Source organism: Plasmodium berghei (genome assembly GCF_900002375.2).
Source record: "Plasmodium berghei ANKA genome assembly, chromosome: 8".
NCBI classification, from domain to species: domain Eukaryota; phylum Apicomplexa; class Aconoidasida; order Haemosporida; family Plasmodiidae; genus Plasmodium; species Plasmodium berghei.
This window is the reverse complement of record NC_036166.2, coordinates 1,377,624-1,396,100: the sequence shown is the minus strand read 5'-3', so window position 1 is coordinate 1,396,100 and position 18,477 is coordinate 1,377,624. Positions and strand designations below refer to the sequence as shown.

Below are 18,477 nucleotides of genomic sequence, written 5' to 3'. Positions count from 1 at the left end.
AGTACGTCGGAATAATTAGTGCGCTTAATGAAAATACTTTAAATCAATGTATAATATTCCCGCGTTCCATAGTTTTTAAATTAAGTATTTTAGAACATATATTATTTTGTAATAACAATATATTTAAATTATATATTTGTATTTTATATATATATAGTAACATAATAAAAATAATATTAGTTAAATTAAGCTAATTATTACATACCTGTTCTATATACTTTGCATTAATATATAATTGTATATATTTCCAAAATTTAACATATTTCTTTGCTTGGTCATTGATACAATATTATATATATTAGTACAACAACGCTAATTTTATATACCAAATTGTTTATAAGTATTACAACATTAAATTTTATTAATATTTTAACTATTTTAAAATATAATTTATTTATACCTCAAAACTATCAAATTTATAAATTAATAGTGATTAATATATTATTATACCTTATGATAAATAAATTATAACGCATAAATCAACTTTTATTAGTACTAATTAATTATAATACAAATTTAAAGGAAATAAAAAAGATAATAGTAACTACAATTACAACTTCAAAAAATGTTAGAAGCATAATAATATTTTATAGACAATGTTATATTGTCGATTCTCGATTCTCGATTGATATTTCATGCATTTATATTTTATGAATATATATTATTACAGTTCAGTTTGATAATATGATTTAAATTAAAACAAATATGATACAAATTATAAGTTTTACTAAATAATATTTTCATCAAATAAAGAAACATTGTGTTATATATAATTCAATATAGTCACATATTAATAAGCTTTATATAATAAATAATTATGATATATCATAATATGAATTAATATATGCAATATAGACATTTTATTTTAATCATATTAAATCAGAATGAACACTTATTATATATATTATACTCTATGAAAAAATGTAATGTGACCCTTTTCATATTAATGGAAGTATCCTTTGTGGTTGCATATTTGGACTTCTCATTATTAAACATACAGAATGAAATATATATTTAATTAGTATTCAAATTATAAAAAATCAAATGCAATATAATACTTAACTTTAACCCTAAACATGGGTTCCACAAAGATAACCCTGACCCACAACATAAAAGCTATATAACAATTATGCAAAAATTACTTCCTAATAGACAGTTTCCTAAAATATATAAATAATTATTATTATTCTTAAATTGTCACTCTCTTCGAATCATATACTAATTATCCATTTTCTTCTTAATGATTTTAGCTTTTTTCTTAAATTTTTTTGAACTTTTCTCCGAAATCCAAATAACGAATGCTAATATAAAATGTTAAGAAGCGTACAGTTTTTTGTTAATGTTTACATATATATAATATTTTTTTTTAATTCTTTATTATTTACCTTATAAGAAAATTCCAATAAAATTGATGCTGTAACAAATATAATTGCAATTGTAATTAGTATATTTTTTGTTACTGGACTTCGTGGACAAGCTACAAGTGATGAGACATTACTACACTTAACACTATTATATTTATCTTTAAATTTATCATAATCATTTGATAAACTATGCCATAGTTGTGAATAAGAGCTTTCTTTAGTAATATCCAAAGTATTTTTAAGTTTTTCACAGTTTTCAAAAAATGCTCCAGCATTTTTTAAACATGTCATGCATCGGTTGCTTGCATCAACTTCAATATACATGTTACATAATGATTTAAATGGATCATAAAAATTAGATATATCTTTAATATTCATATTCATCGATTTTATTTTATTTTCTATAACACTCTTATTAATCTTAAAACCATTAGTTATATGCTCATTATATTTACTATTTGTGTTTATATGTTCAGTATAAAAATCGTATAATTTGGTGGTTCCATTTTGTGTTTTTTGATTTAGTTTATAACTTAACCATAAAATAGCATATTCAGCAATTTTATCACTCTCTAATTTTTCATTATGATCAATACCATTAAATAAAGTTACTAAGAATATAAAAGTAGAAATAATTTTTTTGACATCAGTATCACAGTTATTATCAGGGCAATAATACTTAGAATAACCAATAGAATTATGTCCTCCCTGGTTTTTCGGATCATTAGCAAAATTATCAATCGCACTAATTATATCACACTACGAATATATTTTACGAATTAAACAAAAAATGTATTAATATAAATGTTACTAAAATTAAAATTAATATAATTTGTAGGAATGCAACATACGAATAATATAAAAAAAAATATATATACCACTCTAAAAGACATTATAATGAAATTCTGTTATAATTTGGAGATTATGCGGGGGGATGTTGTTTATATATATTGTATAGAATATATGGTATATTTACTCAAGATCTTTAAATATAAATTATCTTTCGTTAGACATATTATTCTTAATTTTAACTTCATGTAAAATAATAATACATTAGTATTACTAAAATTATAATATACTTATTTTATGGCAGTTAGATAAATTACCTTAAATAGAAGGTTGCTTATACACTTTTGCCATATGTATATATGATGAATTTTATACAAAAAATACTATTCTTACTAACACTTGGTATAACTTTATTATAAAAATAGATATACTTTTATAATGAATTTAACAAATATATACTTATACATATGCTTTAATATAGAACACAAACAACGTCATAAAACTCAAATACTACACAAATACAAAAAATTAAGAAAGTTATTATTATTAGAATTCTTAAAATATATAAATAGTGATTTTTTAAATATATTAAATTTGTGTATACTTGTTTCTTATAATATATATTATAGTTTTTTCTAAAATAATAGCATTTTCAAATTTAGTTACATGCCTCATTTTCTATACAAATTATTTAAATTTATATTATTTGTATTTAATATAGATAAATTAAAAAATAATTTTAATGCGTTAAATAACTTTATTTTTATTGCTGCATATCCCAATTTAGAAGTATTCTCTGTTGGATAATTTTATTATATATTTTCCCATCTTTTACATTATTTAAAATAACAATTAGCACTGGACCAGTATTTATAAGCTTAAACAAGTATTTGAATGCATATTATTTTTAAAAAAATGCTTAGTAAATATTAACACATAAATAAGTATTGATGCAAATTTTAAAGTATAATATAAAGTTATGTTTAATTAGGTTGTTATATTGCATTTTAAGAGAAGAGAGATAAGATATATTTTCTCTTTTACTATATAAATTTAGATAAATATTCGCTAAATGTTTTGCACAGTTCATTTTTATTTTATATATTCTATTGTTATAGTTATTAATGCATATACGTTCAACTAATTTATTAAAAATTCTATATGTTATTAATTCTATGGTAAAATAATGTTGTTTTAGATTAAAAAATTATTATTCAATAAAAACTAATAATATAATACAAGTTAATATGGAATAATAAAATGGCAATTAACATGAATTGAGTCTTCATCATTTTCTCCATGGATCCAAATTTTTATAATATAAAATCACATATCCCAAATTGAATCTTTAACAAAAATATATAACATTGATACCTTTATAATGCATTATTATATGTTTTTTCGATAATATTAATGTTTAATTATATGAAGGTTTCACAATAAAATAATATTTCAATATTAGTTATTGGTAGAGTATTTTATTAGTTTATATGTATAGTCATATAATAATAACGCATGTTATCTATCATATTATTTATAATTACTATAACTATAACATTAAATTTTATTAATATACTTATATTTTATTTTTTAACTATTTTAAAATATAATTTATATATACATCATATCATTAAAACTTACAAATTAATAGTGATTAATCTATTATTATACCTTATGATAAATAAATTATGGCGTATAAATCAATTTCTATTAATATAAATATAAAATACAAAAAGAGAATAATAACTACAATTAAAACTTAAAAAAATATTATATATAGTTCAATTTTTTATGTATTACAAAAAATGTTAGAAGCATAATAATATTTTATAGATTATGTTACATTGTTGATTCTCGATCTATATTTTATTAATATTTATTATTACAGTTCAGTTGAATAACACGATTTAAATCAAAATAAATATGATATAAATAATAAGATTTATTAAATAAAATGTTTCATCAAATAAAGAAACATATTGTGTTATGCATAATTCAATATAACTCCGGGTTAAAAAATCTTATATAATAAATAATTATGATATATCATAATATGAATTAATATATAGTCAATATCTATATTAATATATACAATATAAATATTTTACTTTAACCATATTATATCGATATGAACAAATAAAATAGAACATGTTTGCAACGAATTAAGGGGGAATCAATTATATTGATCACAAACTATAAAAAATATATATTAGATAAATAAATTTATAAGGAAATAAGTTATATGAAAAATTAATTTCAGTACATAAAAATATATGTGTATTGATAAACTTTGCATTTTTTACTTGTGAATTTTTTTTAATGTTTAATATTTTAGCGAAAATGTGAATGAACTTCCTATATTTCTGATTGATATATATATGCACCGTGAACAAATTGTAGATTTTAACGTGCATTTAAAAAAAATTTTGAATAATTAAAGTTTCTATGGGCTATTTAAAATTTTCTTTTAGTTTGATTAATAAATATATGAGTATATATGTTTGCCACCGTGTGGGGAATACAGATACTATATTATGCATTTATTTCAATATTAGAACTTTCGATACTTTTTACTTTTGATCCTTTTAATAATTTTTTACGTGGGAAAGGCTTAACTTGTTGTTCAATCCATAAACGTAACTGAGGGTTCTTAACAAAATTGTCAGCAATATCATTTATCCATTTAATAATAGACTTTTTGTAAGCATTTTTTTCTTTATTACATAAAATTTCAATATTATAAATATAGTGATCTTCTTTTATTCGTACCCAATTATTCCATTGCTTTTTTTTCAATATTAGTTTTTTTTTGCTACACATGGTATTCGTTACGATTGAAGGCATATTTATATGATATCTGTACTTATTTTTTTATATAATAAAGCATATTGTGCATATAAATTATTTGAGTGGAGCCATTTATGTGCTTGCTGGGTTTCCCATTTTTCTAATTCAGCATTGTTTCTTTCTATCATTTTTTTAATTAAACAATTGAAAACAAAAAGTATATCAAGAAGATCATATAAAATTTTTTTTTAAAATAAACTAAAGTATCATTTCAATATTATATATATGTAATATCATGAAATCATAATAAAACCCCAGATGCTATTGAAATGCCGAATAAATCTACATTTCTGGGGAATTGTTATGATGATAATTTTATATTTTTAATATAAAAAACATGTATATTTATTTAAATATTGATTTTTGGAAATTTTTGCTAATATATTATATTTATTTTTTCCATAATTCTTATATAATGATAATTATATAACTAAAAATAAAAATTGTTATATTTTGTATTGTCTCTATTCATTGTTATATTAATAAATAAAAAAAATATCGTTATTATTTTTTAATTATTAATTATATTTTTGATGAATAATATAATTTTTATATAATTCTATAGAAATTAATAACACGTTTAATGTTTTTTATGGTATACTTTCATTTAGTTTACTATGTATTTTTTAAAATTTAAAATATTATTTACAAAATAATAAATAATTGGGTATTTTTATTTTTGTAACAAGCGAATATAATAATGTTAAAGAACATCATCATTATTAAAATTTATTAATAATTTTTTTTAATTACCAAGCCTATATTATATAATTATGAATTCTCAGTATAACCAGTCTCATAATAAATTAGTCGAAAACAATAAACCTATCACTAAAAATTAATATATAATATAAAGCGTTTTGTTCATTATATGTTATAATTATTTAATTAATCGTTTAATACAATTTTTATAATAATAATTATTATTAATATCATTAGGATTAGTTTTATTATTATTATTAGGATTAGTTTTATTATTAATATCATTAGGATTAGTTTTATTATTATTATTATTATCATTATTATTATATGTATTTATAAAAGATTTACGTTAAATTTAAGAAACAATAAGCTTGACGATATGTAAATATATTAATCCATGCTAATATAAATTTTATTTCTTTGAAGTATTAATAAGATATAAGAAAAGAGAAGAAAATATATTCTCAAAAAAATTCGATAAATTTTAGAAATAATAGGTCCTAACATGCAAGACGCCAGTTTAGACATAAATGATTTTTATGATTCAAGTTTGAGCATTTTGGATAAGTATAATGACGGCAATTATGATGGAGAAGAAAACATATATACTAAACAAATTATAAACTTTCACCAAACAAATTTTGAATATAGTGATACATCATCCAAATTAAAAGATATAGAGGATGTGAGAGAATTCATTAATGAAATTACGAGCGAGTTAGAAATATCGAAAAAAGAAAACGATAATAATAGGGAATATGAAATAGCAGTGGAACAAAATATAGACAAAAGGCTAGTAAAAAAGGATATAGATCTCCTTATATCAAGTTGTGAAAATTTAAAAGAACTGAAACATAGTGAACATATCTTGGATATAGATGTTAATAACTTTGAAAAAAAATATAATGAAGTTATTTCAGGAAATAATTATAATATAGTCAAGTGTAATTCAAAATTTGATGAAACGTTCAAACGTTTAGTGAAGAATCATGCATTACTCTTTCCAGTTGTATTATTGTGTTTAATTTCAGGAGGATTCGCAATTCCATTTGTTATTTTATCAGTACATAAAACGGGATACACCATTAATAAGCTGTTTAAACTCATAAAGATACTCAAAAAAAGATCGAAATATAAAATAAAAAAATTGAAGACCAAACACGTAAAACAACCAGAGTCATCTATTAAAGAGCCCACAGACGGTTCCAACAATATAACATCTGGTCAAGGAACTGAACATCACCCTTCTGCAATAAATGTAAAAGAAGATATATGGAAATAGCATCTTCAAGATATATATTTAATGAACACAAATCAATTGCATTTTCAGTTATAGTTATTGTAATACCCATTACTTTAGCTATTATGTATAAGGTAAATAAAAATAAAACTACTAAATAGAAAATTAAAAAATATCTATTACGCAAATTTTGTATATGCATAAAAAAGAAAACAGCTATATATTTTTATTGTTTTTATGTTAGTATTTATATTATGGATGTGGAAAAAATCGAAGAGAAAAAAAACAAGAAAAAGCTTATAAATTTACTTTCTGGAAAGAAAACTGAAAAGACAGTTATAAATTAATCTATTCAAAAAAAACAGGATAAAAAGTTTACAAATTCATCTACTCAAAAAAAATAGACTAAAAAATCTATAAATTCCATTTATGTAGAAAATTTTTCATTATTAAATATGCCAAAACTTATGTAGCCCGACCCTGTACCATTTATTAATTTAATTTTTCATTAATTTTTCTTGTTTATAAAAGAAAAGGCGATTCTTTGTAATGATAAATTTAATTAAATTTTATTTTAGTGTTAAAAATATATGTATTTGTATTTAAAAGATAATTTATAATTCAAACAATAATAAATAAATTCCATTTCATTTGTTAGTATAAATAATTAGGAATTCAATATATGGGAGCCACGTTAAGGCTCATTTACCCTATTTTTATAAAAAATATAGAATATATTTTCCATATGACGAAATGATCTATGATAACTAATGTGCTATATTTATATTTTATTTAAATAATATTTATAAAAATAAAGGCAATATAATGCTTATCTATTAAAGGTACTATAATATATATTTAATGAATACGACAAAATAAAGCATTTCTTATCAAATATACTGCATTTTCTGGTTTCACATGTATTATTCGTTGTGATTTATACAAGGTATACTTGAAAACATGAATAGTTTATATGATTTTAATAGAAATAATATATTTCGCATTGTATATTCAAAAATATATTATATAAATAAAATAGTTACATATCTATCTATGGAGACTATATTTTAAAAAAACGAAAAAAAATAAAATGTAGAATATTATTAAATAATATTAAACATTTGAGAAGTGTAAAAAATAAAAACGCGTTTAGATGCAAACAACAATTTTTGTTAATTGTTTTTCATATATTCGAATATATTGATTTACAATATATATGTATATAATATGTTATTACCATAATTAACATATATAAATTTGGGTGTAGACATGCAAAAATATAAGTTTATAAAATATCAAACATATTATTAAATGATCCTTTGAATTATACTAAAGACTTATTTATATAAAAATATGCAAAAAATATATTTTAGGTTGAATTTGTCACATAAACTTATTTGTTTATAATTAAAATAATATATTCTTTACTAAAATGGGTTATTAGAAAAAAACATAAATATAAATTTTTTCGCAATTGTATGTTTATGTCTATGATGATAGCAGTTATTATATATTTATATGATGTTATATAGATATAAATCAGTGCATTGATTTATTTGTATTTTAAATATTAAAAACAATTTTGCTATATTAAATATAATGGTTCAAATAAACAAAAAATGCATAGAACAAATACAGTTTTATGTATTTAGAACAAATTGTTATATATTTTTTTTATGCATTTAAAATAAATTATATTAAAGTAAGAATAAAATATTAAATTTTGGTAAATTATAATTGAAGGATTATAAATGTGTAGATGCTTTAAAATAGAAGCAATATATAATTATAATATAATTTCATAGATATCAAATAATTTGCTTATATAAATTAAAATTAAACAAATTGTATAAGAACATATTTCTAATAATTTAATATTAAATAATAGAATTATTGTTTTACAACAATAATAGATAAAAAGGAAACTAAAAAAGAATAAAACATATATATTATTTAAAGCGTACTGCTTCAAGGAAACACTTTTTATTAATAAGAAAATGAATAAGAGGATATTTAGTTTGTATTGTCTTGTATGTCCTTTTGGATGTATCAATACATTTCTCTGAACAGAAAGTGAGTTATCAAAACAAAATATAAACTAATGTTTAGAAAATTATATAATAGTGGTTATTTACATTTTGTGACGTATATATTGACGCATATATACATTATTATATTTATTCTCTTATATGGTCGATCTAAGTTATCTGTATTAAGAAATAGAATCATTCGTGCTATCAAAAAAATAAAGAGAAGTACCAAAAAAAATGGTACAGAATATAAAAGCAAAACCCAATTAAATAATAACAATAATAACGATTCTATTGATGATAAAGATGATTATGAGTGTTATATATATATTATGAATATGATAAAACATATTATGAAGAGAATTATGACAACGATTGCTATAAAAAATCAAACAACTACTGTGGTTGCTTTGGTTGATTATATAAATGTTAAAATAAACACAATTTGTTTATTATAAATTGTTAATAGAAGACTTATATATTTACCTACATGGAAAATGTTTCGACTTATTTGCATTATTGTATATAATTTGTGAAAGAATGTTCCGAAAATAATTAATAATTGGGATGCGATAAATACGTTTGCTATAATCATAGTATTTATTACTTTTATGCGTATAGTTTTATAATATACACATATGTTTATATTTTATATAATGAAAGTAAAATTAGACAAATTTTCATCTTTTAAGTGTATTAATAGAATAACGCTATAAACAATTTCATAGATACACTACATTTGATTAATTGATTCAATAGTATTATGGTAATATATATATGTATGAAAACACATTTGACTCCATTATATATGTGTTTTTTATTCATAGTTTTCTTTCATGATTGTCTTTTATATGCATAACTTAAATAAAATTTTTTTTTTCGTAACGTTAGAACAAAATATTAATATATATAACATTCCTATATTCATAATTGGGTTCTTCATAGTTAAGTGGGAATAGTAATTCTATCAAATTGTATAAGACATAATCACTAAATTAAATTGCTACTATTATATGTTTTATTGTTTACTAATTTAAAAAAATAACAAACTCGGAACATATTTAATTGTACTATTTTACATGAAAATCACACCAAATATTTATAGAATTCAAATGTAATTAAAAATGACAAAAAACTTAAACATATTAAAAAAATGGTATGTACAAAAACAAATCTTACTAAAAAAAAATATTGGATATGTTTAGCATGAATATAAGAAAACGCCCTTTTAAAAATTAAAAAAGGCAAACAAAAACATGTATAATTTTAATTAATTAAAAAAGTATATAACTTGAAACATTTGCAAGATTTAATGATTTTCTTATTACTATTATTATTCGATAAAAAACATATATTATATATAATAGCTTCCCTTTTTGCTCATTGGGATTTTTCAATAACTATTTTTAGGGCTATATTACTTCATATTTCCTTTATTTATTCCATTGTTTTATTTTATTTTTCATTTTCTCCATCTCCGAAATATGATGCAACTTCTTCATCTAATTCTCCATCTTCGTGTAGCCTACTTGAGTCCTCTTCATTTATTGGCCTTAATTCTTGTTTTTCAGCCGCCTTAGGTATTGGAGGGGGTACTATCTTGTTTATGTGTGTTCATTTCCTCTTCTTAAAAATACGGCCACTTCATCAACGATAATACCATTGGTTTCTCAGGTAAAGGATTTATCTAATTTAGTTTGACGTATTTTGGAAATTTCTATTAACATTGGATCGAATTCATCTATAAATTGGAGATCGGGAAAATCAGACTCCTAATCCGTATTTTCAAGTGATTTCTCTATCTAATGCCTTTTCTTTGTTTTTTTTAAGAATAAAAACTAAACAAATAACAAAATTAATTATTATAGAAATATTTATATAATATGATCTATTTTTCTCGTTTCTTCTTATATTACACAACCCTGAGCCATAAACCCTGAATTTTAAACCCTTGAATTTAAAGTCAGATCCAAAGAATCTTGACACAAAACAAAAACTATTAATTATATTTATTATTCTAAACAATAGCCTTTTTTTTTATAAACATAAAAAATAAACAAAAATAAAATAACAAATGGTACAGAATCGGTCTTCATAAGTTTATGTATATTTAATAATGGATATTTTTCCCAATAAATGGAATTTATAAACTGTTTAGTCTTCTTTTTCTGAGTAGATGAATTTGTAAGTCTTTCATCTTGCTTTTTTTGAGTAGATGAATTTTTAAGCTTTTTATTCCGCTTTTTTTGAGTAGATAAATTTGTAAGCTTTTCATCCTGCTTTTTTTGAGTAGATGAATTTGTAAGTCTTTCATCCTGCTTTTTTTGAGTAGATGAATTTGTAAGTCTTTCATCCTGCTTTTTTTGAGTAGATGAATTTGTAAACTTTTTATTCTGTTTTTTTTGAGTAGATGAATTTATAATTATTTGCACTTGTTTTTTTCGATCAGTTGTGTTTATAACTCTTTTTATCGTTTCATTTGCACCAAAAATATTTATAACCTTTTTCGTGTTTTTTTTTTTCTTCGATTCCTTTCTCCATCCAAATGGAAAATACTAACATAAAATTATAAAAAATATATAATATTTTATAGTGAAGAAATATTTTAAAAATTGTATACTTCATAATTTTATTTTATTTACCTTGTATAAAATTAATAAAGTAATGGGTATTAAAAACATTATAATTGAAACTCCAATTGGTTTGTATCTTTTGAGTATATTAACATCTATTCCTTTTGTTCCATTCCCTGTTACTTCGGTTATTGGATTTTTTAGTTTAAACACTGATTTGGGCACTGGTGCTTGAGGTTCTTGACTTTTTTTATCACAATTTTTTTTTTCAGATGGGCCCTGAGACGATTCTGATGTTTTAGTTTGTTCCGTAGAACTTGATGGTGATGAAGTTTTAGATGGAGTTTCTTGAGGCGATGGTGAGTCATTAGATGTGGGCGATTTATCCCTTGTGCCTTCTAATCCATGTCTTTTATCGCCTGAATCACCAGATATTTCTACTTTTTTAGAATCGATACTTATATTCTCAATAATTTCATTAAAAACATTAATAGATTTACCGAAACCATTTTTTATAATATTTAATGTTTTATTATATACATCAGGGATTCCTTTAGAGATATTTATAATTTTTTCCTTATATGTTTCAGCAAAATTGAAAGTGCTATTTAATACGCTCGTAAAAACGGATCGACCAATATCAAAAGTTATTCCTGGTGTGTTTTGAGCGCCATTTTCTCCTGGAACACTATTTGTAGCACCTTGTCCACTTCTTGATTCTTCTTGATTTCTTTGATTATCATCTGGTACGACATCTATTTCTACTTTCACATCAACCAGTCCATCTCCTGAATTATTATCAATCTCTGCTTTTTGTTTTTTTTGTTTACATAAATCCTTACAACTTTCTATTCCATCAAATTCAGGAAGTTGACATTCTGGATCTTTATTTTCTTCTTTAAATTTATCATATTCACTTTTTAAAGTAGACAGCACATCACAATATGAATCGCAATTTTTAACCGCAGAGGCTTTCGTAACAAGATTTTTATATGTTTCAGCACATTTATTAGCATATTCTAAATATGCTTCTGGGTTTGATCTATCTTGGTTATATTTAGTAATTAGAGTACATAATTCATTAAGTAATTTATATAGATTACGTATATGGTGATCACTAAAATCTATTGATTTTTTTTTTTTATTTAGTTTATCACGAAATTGATTATACCAAGAGGGATTATTTCTTTCAAGAATATTATAAATACCATCTGTACTAACATACATATCAGAATTAATTATATTACTTTTAAAACTTAACCATAAAATAGCATATTCAATATATTTGTCTTTTTCATTTTCAGGATACTCCTCATTAAGAGTCTCGAACATCGTTAACAATCATATAAACTCAGCACTAATTTTATCACCATTTGTCGCACATTGTCCCTTTTGACCCTCTTTATTTGTAGGGCAAAAAGCAGTGTATAATACACCCGAACATTCATTTCCTGTAGATGATTTGTCGATGGTTAAACATTTGTCAATCTTTTCAATTGTGCCACACTACGAAAATATTATAAAAATTAATAAAAAATATATTAATGAAATCTTATTGAAATTTAAGTTAATTTATAAACAGTGCTAAAACAATAAAATAAAAGAAAATTCATTTTATTAAAAAATGTATATACCACATCAACCAGTATGCTGGATCCCATTTTTAATCGGGAGATAATTTGTCATCATATTATTTTTATGTAATATATGTATTGAGACAGAGTAGGTTATTAATTAATTAATTAAGATTTCTATATAATTAATATATGTAATTAAAGACATTCTTATTGGTTTGAATGCTTGAATTAGCATGGAATAATAATAGTATTAAACAGGTATTCGATTTTTGTTTATAACAATTGCTAAATTGTCTTAAGTGGTTATTTGTTTAACATTTTTATCATATCTATATATAATATATTTTATGTATAATACAATTTTTTAAAATAATATTTTAAATAACCCGATTACACAAATTCATGAAATGCCATAACAAAAATAGATGATATTTGTTTTATATAATAATACATTTATATTATAGGTTTACACATGAAAATAAAATTATATTCGCTACTTTTTTAATAAATGAGTTTCAAAACTTATGTTACTATAAATACATAAATAATAAGAAATATGTTATTACTATGGTTGTTAAAAATGGATTTGGATCTCATTATGTAATGCCATATATTGATATACGCTATTATTCAACGAGGAATATTACACCTTTTTATATTATTTCCAATAAATGAAAGAAAAATTGTTTAAATTATAACATTTAATAAATGAATTAATATTATTTTTTCGAATTAAGTTATATATTGTGTGCATTTACATTTAATCAATATACAAATTAATGATCCATTTTAAAATGTGTAATAACTTTGTTTATATATTAATACTTCTTTATATATAAATGAAATTAATGAATAGTTTTGAGTGAATATCTCATTTTATTTTTAAAATTAAAAAACATAATGTGCAAATTAGGTTAATTGATCTATTACAGTTAAAATAGCTCATGAGCATAAATTAGTTTTTGGGTAGTAGCTAGTGTATTTCTTTTCATTCTTATTATTTAGTATATAAATGATTAAATGATATATTTTAACCATTAAATCATATAAATATGTTAACTTTAATTTTAAAATTTTATTCATACTTTGGTTAGAATAATGAATTAATCTGAGAACCAATATAACACAGGTTATCATTTTAAGCACACATCTATACTTATAACCTAAACATATATTATGTATTGTATATTTTATAATAAAACGTATTTATTTTTAGATATAAAAACAATATTTTTAAGGGGGTTTGTATAATTATTAATAAAATTTATATTCTCTTGTTTGATAGTGTTAATACTAATATCACATTAAAAGTGTAATTAGATAGATGCCATAATATTCATTTTTCATTTTATCCATTGTCAGTATTATTACAAGTTTAATAATATATATATAACTATCGTATATCCATATAATCCAATTAAATAATCCTAATATATTTATTACTATTTAGTACCATATCAATATTATTCTTACTCCTAAGCATTGTATGTTACAAAAAACTTATTATTGCACTCAATAGAAATACTTTAAATCTATGTAAAAAGTTTCCTTATTTCATCGTTTTAGAATAAAATATTTTAAAACATATATATTCTCCTTAGTAAAACGAAATATTTATAATACCTATTTATTAATTTATATATGCATAATAACAAAAAACATTATTAGAACATGTAAGCTCAATAAATATACTTTTATATAATATCTATATTATGTTGACATAATCTAAAAATATTCCAGGCCTAGTTATTGATAAATCATTTTGTTCATTTATATCTATATCTTTTGTAATAATAACATAATTATATATATAACTTTTGGGAGTTACTAGGAAATTTATTAACGAAATATATTATAAAACGTATCTATATATATATGTTCATTTTAACTATTATAAAATGTATTATGTCTTGGATAAATTATATGTTTCGTAATTTATATATGTATATCAATTATGAAAGAATTATTTATTATATGAAGAATATAAAATTAAACCCAAATCGAAACAAAACATTAACTAATAAAATATAAGTTAATATTAAATGTTTAATTTTGAAAAAAAAAGTTGTTAAATAAATTTATAATTATAAATAATTGTTCTTTTTTATAAAAAAAAAATAAAAAAAAAATAAATAAATGGTACAGGATCGACTTGCATAACTTTCTATATCTTTAATAATCCCATTTTCTCATCAACTCAATTTACGACTTTACAATTTCTTCAATTTATAACCCTTTTCACGTTTTTCTATCTCTTTTCATTCTCCACCAGTTTCTCACATTATATATTGTATTTATTTAAATCAAAATTCTCTTCTAGAACCAAATCTATACTGTGGAATAATATTTCTATATCGATCCCAATATTCAATCAATTGCCCCATAAGCCATTAACCACAAATTAGCAATAAAGTAAAAAAAGTAAGTATTGTAGTTCAGCACATTTACCATTAAGTTATATTAACACGAAATTAAATTCTTATAATTTATCAAAATATATTTCTTCATCCTCATTTTTTCTTACATATTTAGTCTTAATTTAAATCTTAAAAACTCCAACTTATCCTATACATATTTTTAATAACTTATTTCCTATATATATTTAAAACAATTCATTAAACTAATAAATATGATCAAATTATTCAAAATTAAATACAACATAGTACTTAATCCTGACCCCCAACATAAAAACTATATAAAAATTATGCAAAAACTACATATTTTCAAATAAACAGCTTCTTAACATATATAAATCATTATTACTATTCCTTAAATAGTCAATACTCTTCGAATCATATATTAATGATCCATTTTTTTCTTTATTTTTTTAACTTTCCTCTTAAATGTTGTTTTTGAGATCGTTTTCGAAACCCAAATAACGAATACTAATATAAAATGTTAAGAAACGTACGATTTGTTCATTAACGTTTGCATATATATAATGAAAATATTTTTTTAACTCATTATTTACCTTATAAGAAATTCCTAAAAAAAATGCTATTGCACCAAATGCCGATAAAACTATAAATAATTTGTTTGCTATCGGCGAGCTTGATGATGTATCTTCAGAAATATGTCCATAAAATTGTTCAGAATTATTTTCAGAATTTTGTACAGGAAGTTGTGTTGTTTTTATCTCAGGAAAGAGTGGATAATCTTCACAATCAGCACCTTTGCTATTACAATAAATTTTAAAATTATCATAATCAGTTGATAAAGTAGACAATATTTTATTGTAAGAACTGCTTTTTTTATTATTATTATTATTATAGTTTTCAATAAGATCTTTACATTTTTTAACAAATTTATTAGCTTTTTCCGAGCATGTTGTGCAATTTGAGGTGTTTGTATCAAATCCAGTATACATTTCACATAATAATATAAATGCATCATAAAATTCAGATATATCTTTAATATCCACTTTTGTCAAATCGTGCTTTTTATATATAAGATCCTTATAACTACTATACTCCGTAACACCTGTTATAGAATTTGTATACTTTTCATTACTATTTATGTATGTTTTATTAAAATATTCTAGATTCGTCATCGATCCTGATTGTTCCTTTAGGTTTAACATATAACTTAACCATATAATAATGTATTCAACAATATTGATGTTACTATTTGCAACAGATTTAAACAAATCAGAACTCCCAAAGAATGTATATAACAAATATAAACATCCAGCATTAACTTTTTCGAGCTCATTGACACAATTTTGATTACTACAATACTGTTTGAAATGTTGATCATCTTTAAAATAATACTTTCCGTCATTGTCCAATTTATCGGGAAAATTTGTCGTCACTAAAAGGAAGTTCCTACACTAAATAAACATTTAAAAAAAATTATCATAAATATGCATTATTGAAAATTTTATTAAAATAAAGTTTAATGATATTTATATATAATACAATATCAACAAATGTAAAGGAAATTATTATTATTAAAAAATTCATATACTATTTCGGCATCCATTATAATGGGATTTTATTTTTGATTTGTAAATTGGGTAGAATCATGTTGTTTTATGTACGTTGTCCCCAATATGTGACGCAAATACTTCAACCCTATATATAACAACTGTTTGCAGTTAAATATATTATAAAATTTTCAATAATTAAATTATTATACTTAATAAAACAATATTATTAGTAAAGAAACGCTCTATTCCTTTTTATGATAATTAACTAAATTACCTTAAATAGAGGGTTGCTTAATACATTTTAATTAAATAAGTATATATATATATAATGAATTTTATACAAAAAATTTTCTCCATTGATCTTGTTTTTTAGAATACAAATTACAAATCCAAAATTGGGTATTCTTACTAACACCAGGTATAATTTATTATAAAGATATATATACTTTTATAAAGAATTTAATGTATATTTCTTTGTATTTATTTTTGAACATAGAAAAGGAATATATTTATATCTTATGTTTTAATGATTGCCATTCTAAAACTTAAATACTGTATATATCTAACAAATAAAAAGTTCTATTATTACTATAATCCTTAAAATTATATAAATATATTTAAATATTTATATACTTGTTTCTTATAATATATAATATAGACTTTTCTAAAATTATATAATTTATAAAATAAGTTGCATTGTTCCCTTTTTTAATTGCATATATATAATTTTAATATTATTTTTATTTAATATAAATAAGTTCATAATCCATCTTAATAAATCATATAACTATTTTTATTCCTATATACTTCAATTTAGAAATATATCTTATTATGTAATTTTATAATATATTTTGCACATCTTTTCTACGGTTTAAGACAACAATTAGCATTGAAACCGTATTTATAAGCTTAAATAAGTCTTTGAATGCATATTTTTTTTAAAATAATACTTAGTAAATATTAAATATATAACACATAAATAAGTATTGATGCAAATTTTAAAGTATAATAGAAAGCTGTATATTAGGTTGGTATATTACACTTTGAGAGGAGAGAGATAAGATATATTTTCTCTTTTAGTATATGAATTTAAATAAATATTCGTTAAATTTTCTGCATAGTTCATTTTTATCTTATATATTATATTGTTATAGTTATCAATGTATATACAATCAAATAATTTATTTAAAATTCTATATTTTATTAATTCTATGGTAAAATAATGATAATATAATATGCGTTAATATGGAATAATAAATGACATTTAACATGAATTGAGTCTTTAACCCTTTCTGTATTTATCCAATTTTTTATAATATAAAACTACAAATCCCAAATTGGATCTTTAACAAATATATAAAAATTATATCATTATAATGTATTGTTATGTGCCTTTTCGATAAAATTAATAATTAATAATAGTTATT

General features: G+C 21.2%; 4 protein-coding genes and 1 pseudogene across 4 annotated transcripts, besides 1 other annotated feature; 1 reads left to right on the top strand and 4 right to left on the bottom strand.

Moving 5' to 3' along the window:
* Window positions 1-1,211: 1,211 nt before the first annotated feature.
* Window positions 1,212-2,257, bottom strand: PBANKA_0837081 (BIR protein; the record flags this gene model as incomplete). The annotated part of the gene is made up of 3 exons (XM_034564567.1): window positions 1,212-1,301; window positions 1,386-2,123; window positions 2,243-2,257. The coding sequence occupies 3 exons, from the start codon at window positions 2,255-2,257 to the stop codon at window positions 1,212-1,214; spliced, it is 843 nt and encodes a 280-aa protein (XP_034421351.1).
* Window positions 2,258-4,685: 2,428 nt separating this feature from the next.
* Window positions 4,686-4,997, bottom strand: PBANKA_0837061 (tryptophan-rich antigen, fragment; the record flags this gene model as incomplete). Its single annotated transcript, XM_034564566.1, has 1 exon — window positions 4,686-4,997. One exon carries the CDS (start codon window positions 4,995-4,997, stop codon window positions 4,686-4,688), a length of 312 nt encoding a protein of 103 aa, XP_034421350.1.
* A 1,210-nt stretch (window positions 4,998-6,207) lies between these two features.
* On the top strand, window positions 6,208-6,984 carry PBANKA_0837041 (fam-b protein; the record flags this gene model as incomplete). Its single annotated transcript, XM_034564565.1, has 1 exon — window positions 6,208-6,984. The coding sequence occupies one exon, from the start codon at window positions 6,208-6,210 to the stop codon at window positions 6,982-6,984; it is 777 nt and encodes a 258-aa protein (XP_034421349.1).
* Window positions 6,985-10,984: 4,000 nt separating this feature from the next.
* PBANKA_0837021 lies at window positions 10,985-13,206 on the bottom strand (annotated as a pseudogene).
* Window positions 10,985-13,206: a sequence feature (BIR protein, pseudogene;~PIR protein, pseudogene).
* Window positions 13,207-15,941: 2,735 nt separating this feature from the next.
* On the bottom strand, window positions 15,942-17,103 carry PBANKA_0837001 (BIR protein; the record flags this gene model as incomplete). The annotated part of the gene is made up of 3 exons (XM_034564564.1): window positions 15,942-16,007; window positions 16,094-16,951; window positions 17,089-17,103. The coding sequence occupies 3 exons, from the start codon at window positions 17,101-17,103 to the stop codon at window positions 15,942-15,944; spliced, it is 939 nt and encodes a 312-aa protein (XP_034421348.1).
* Window positions 17,104-18,477: the final 1,374 nt, after the last annotated feature.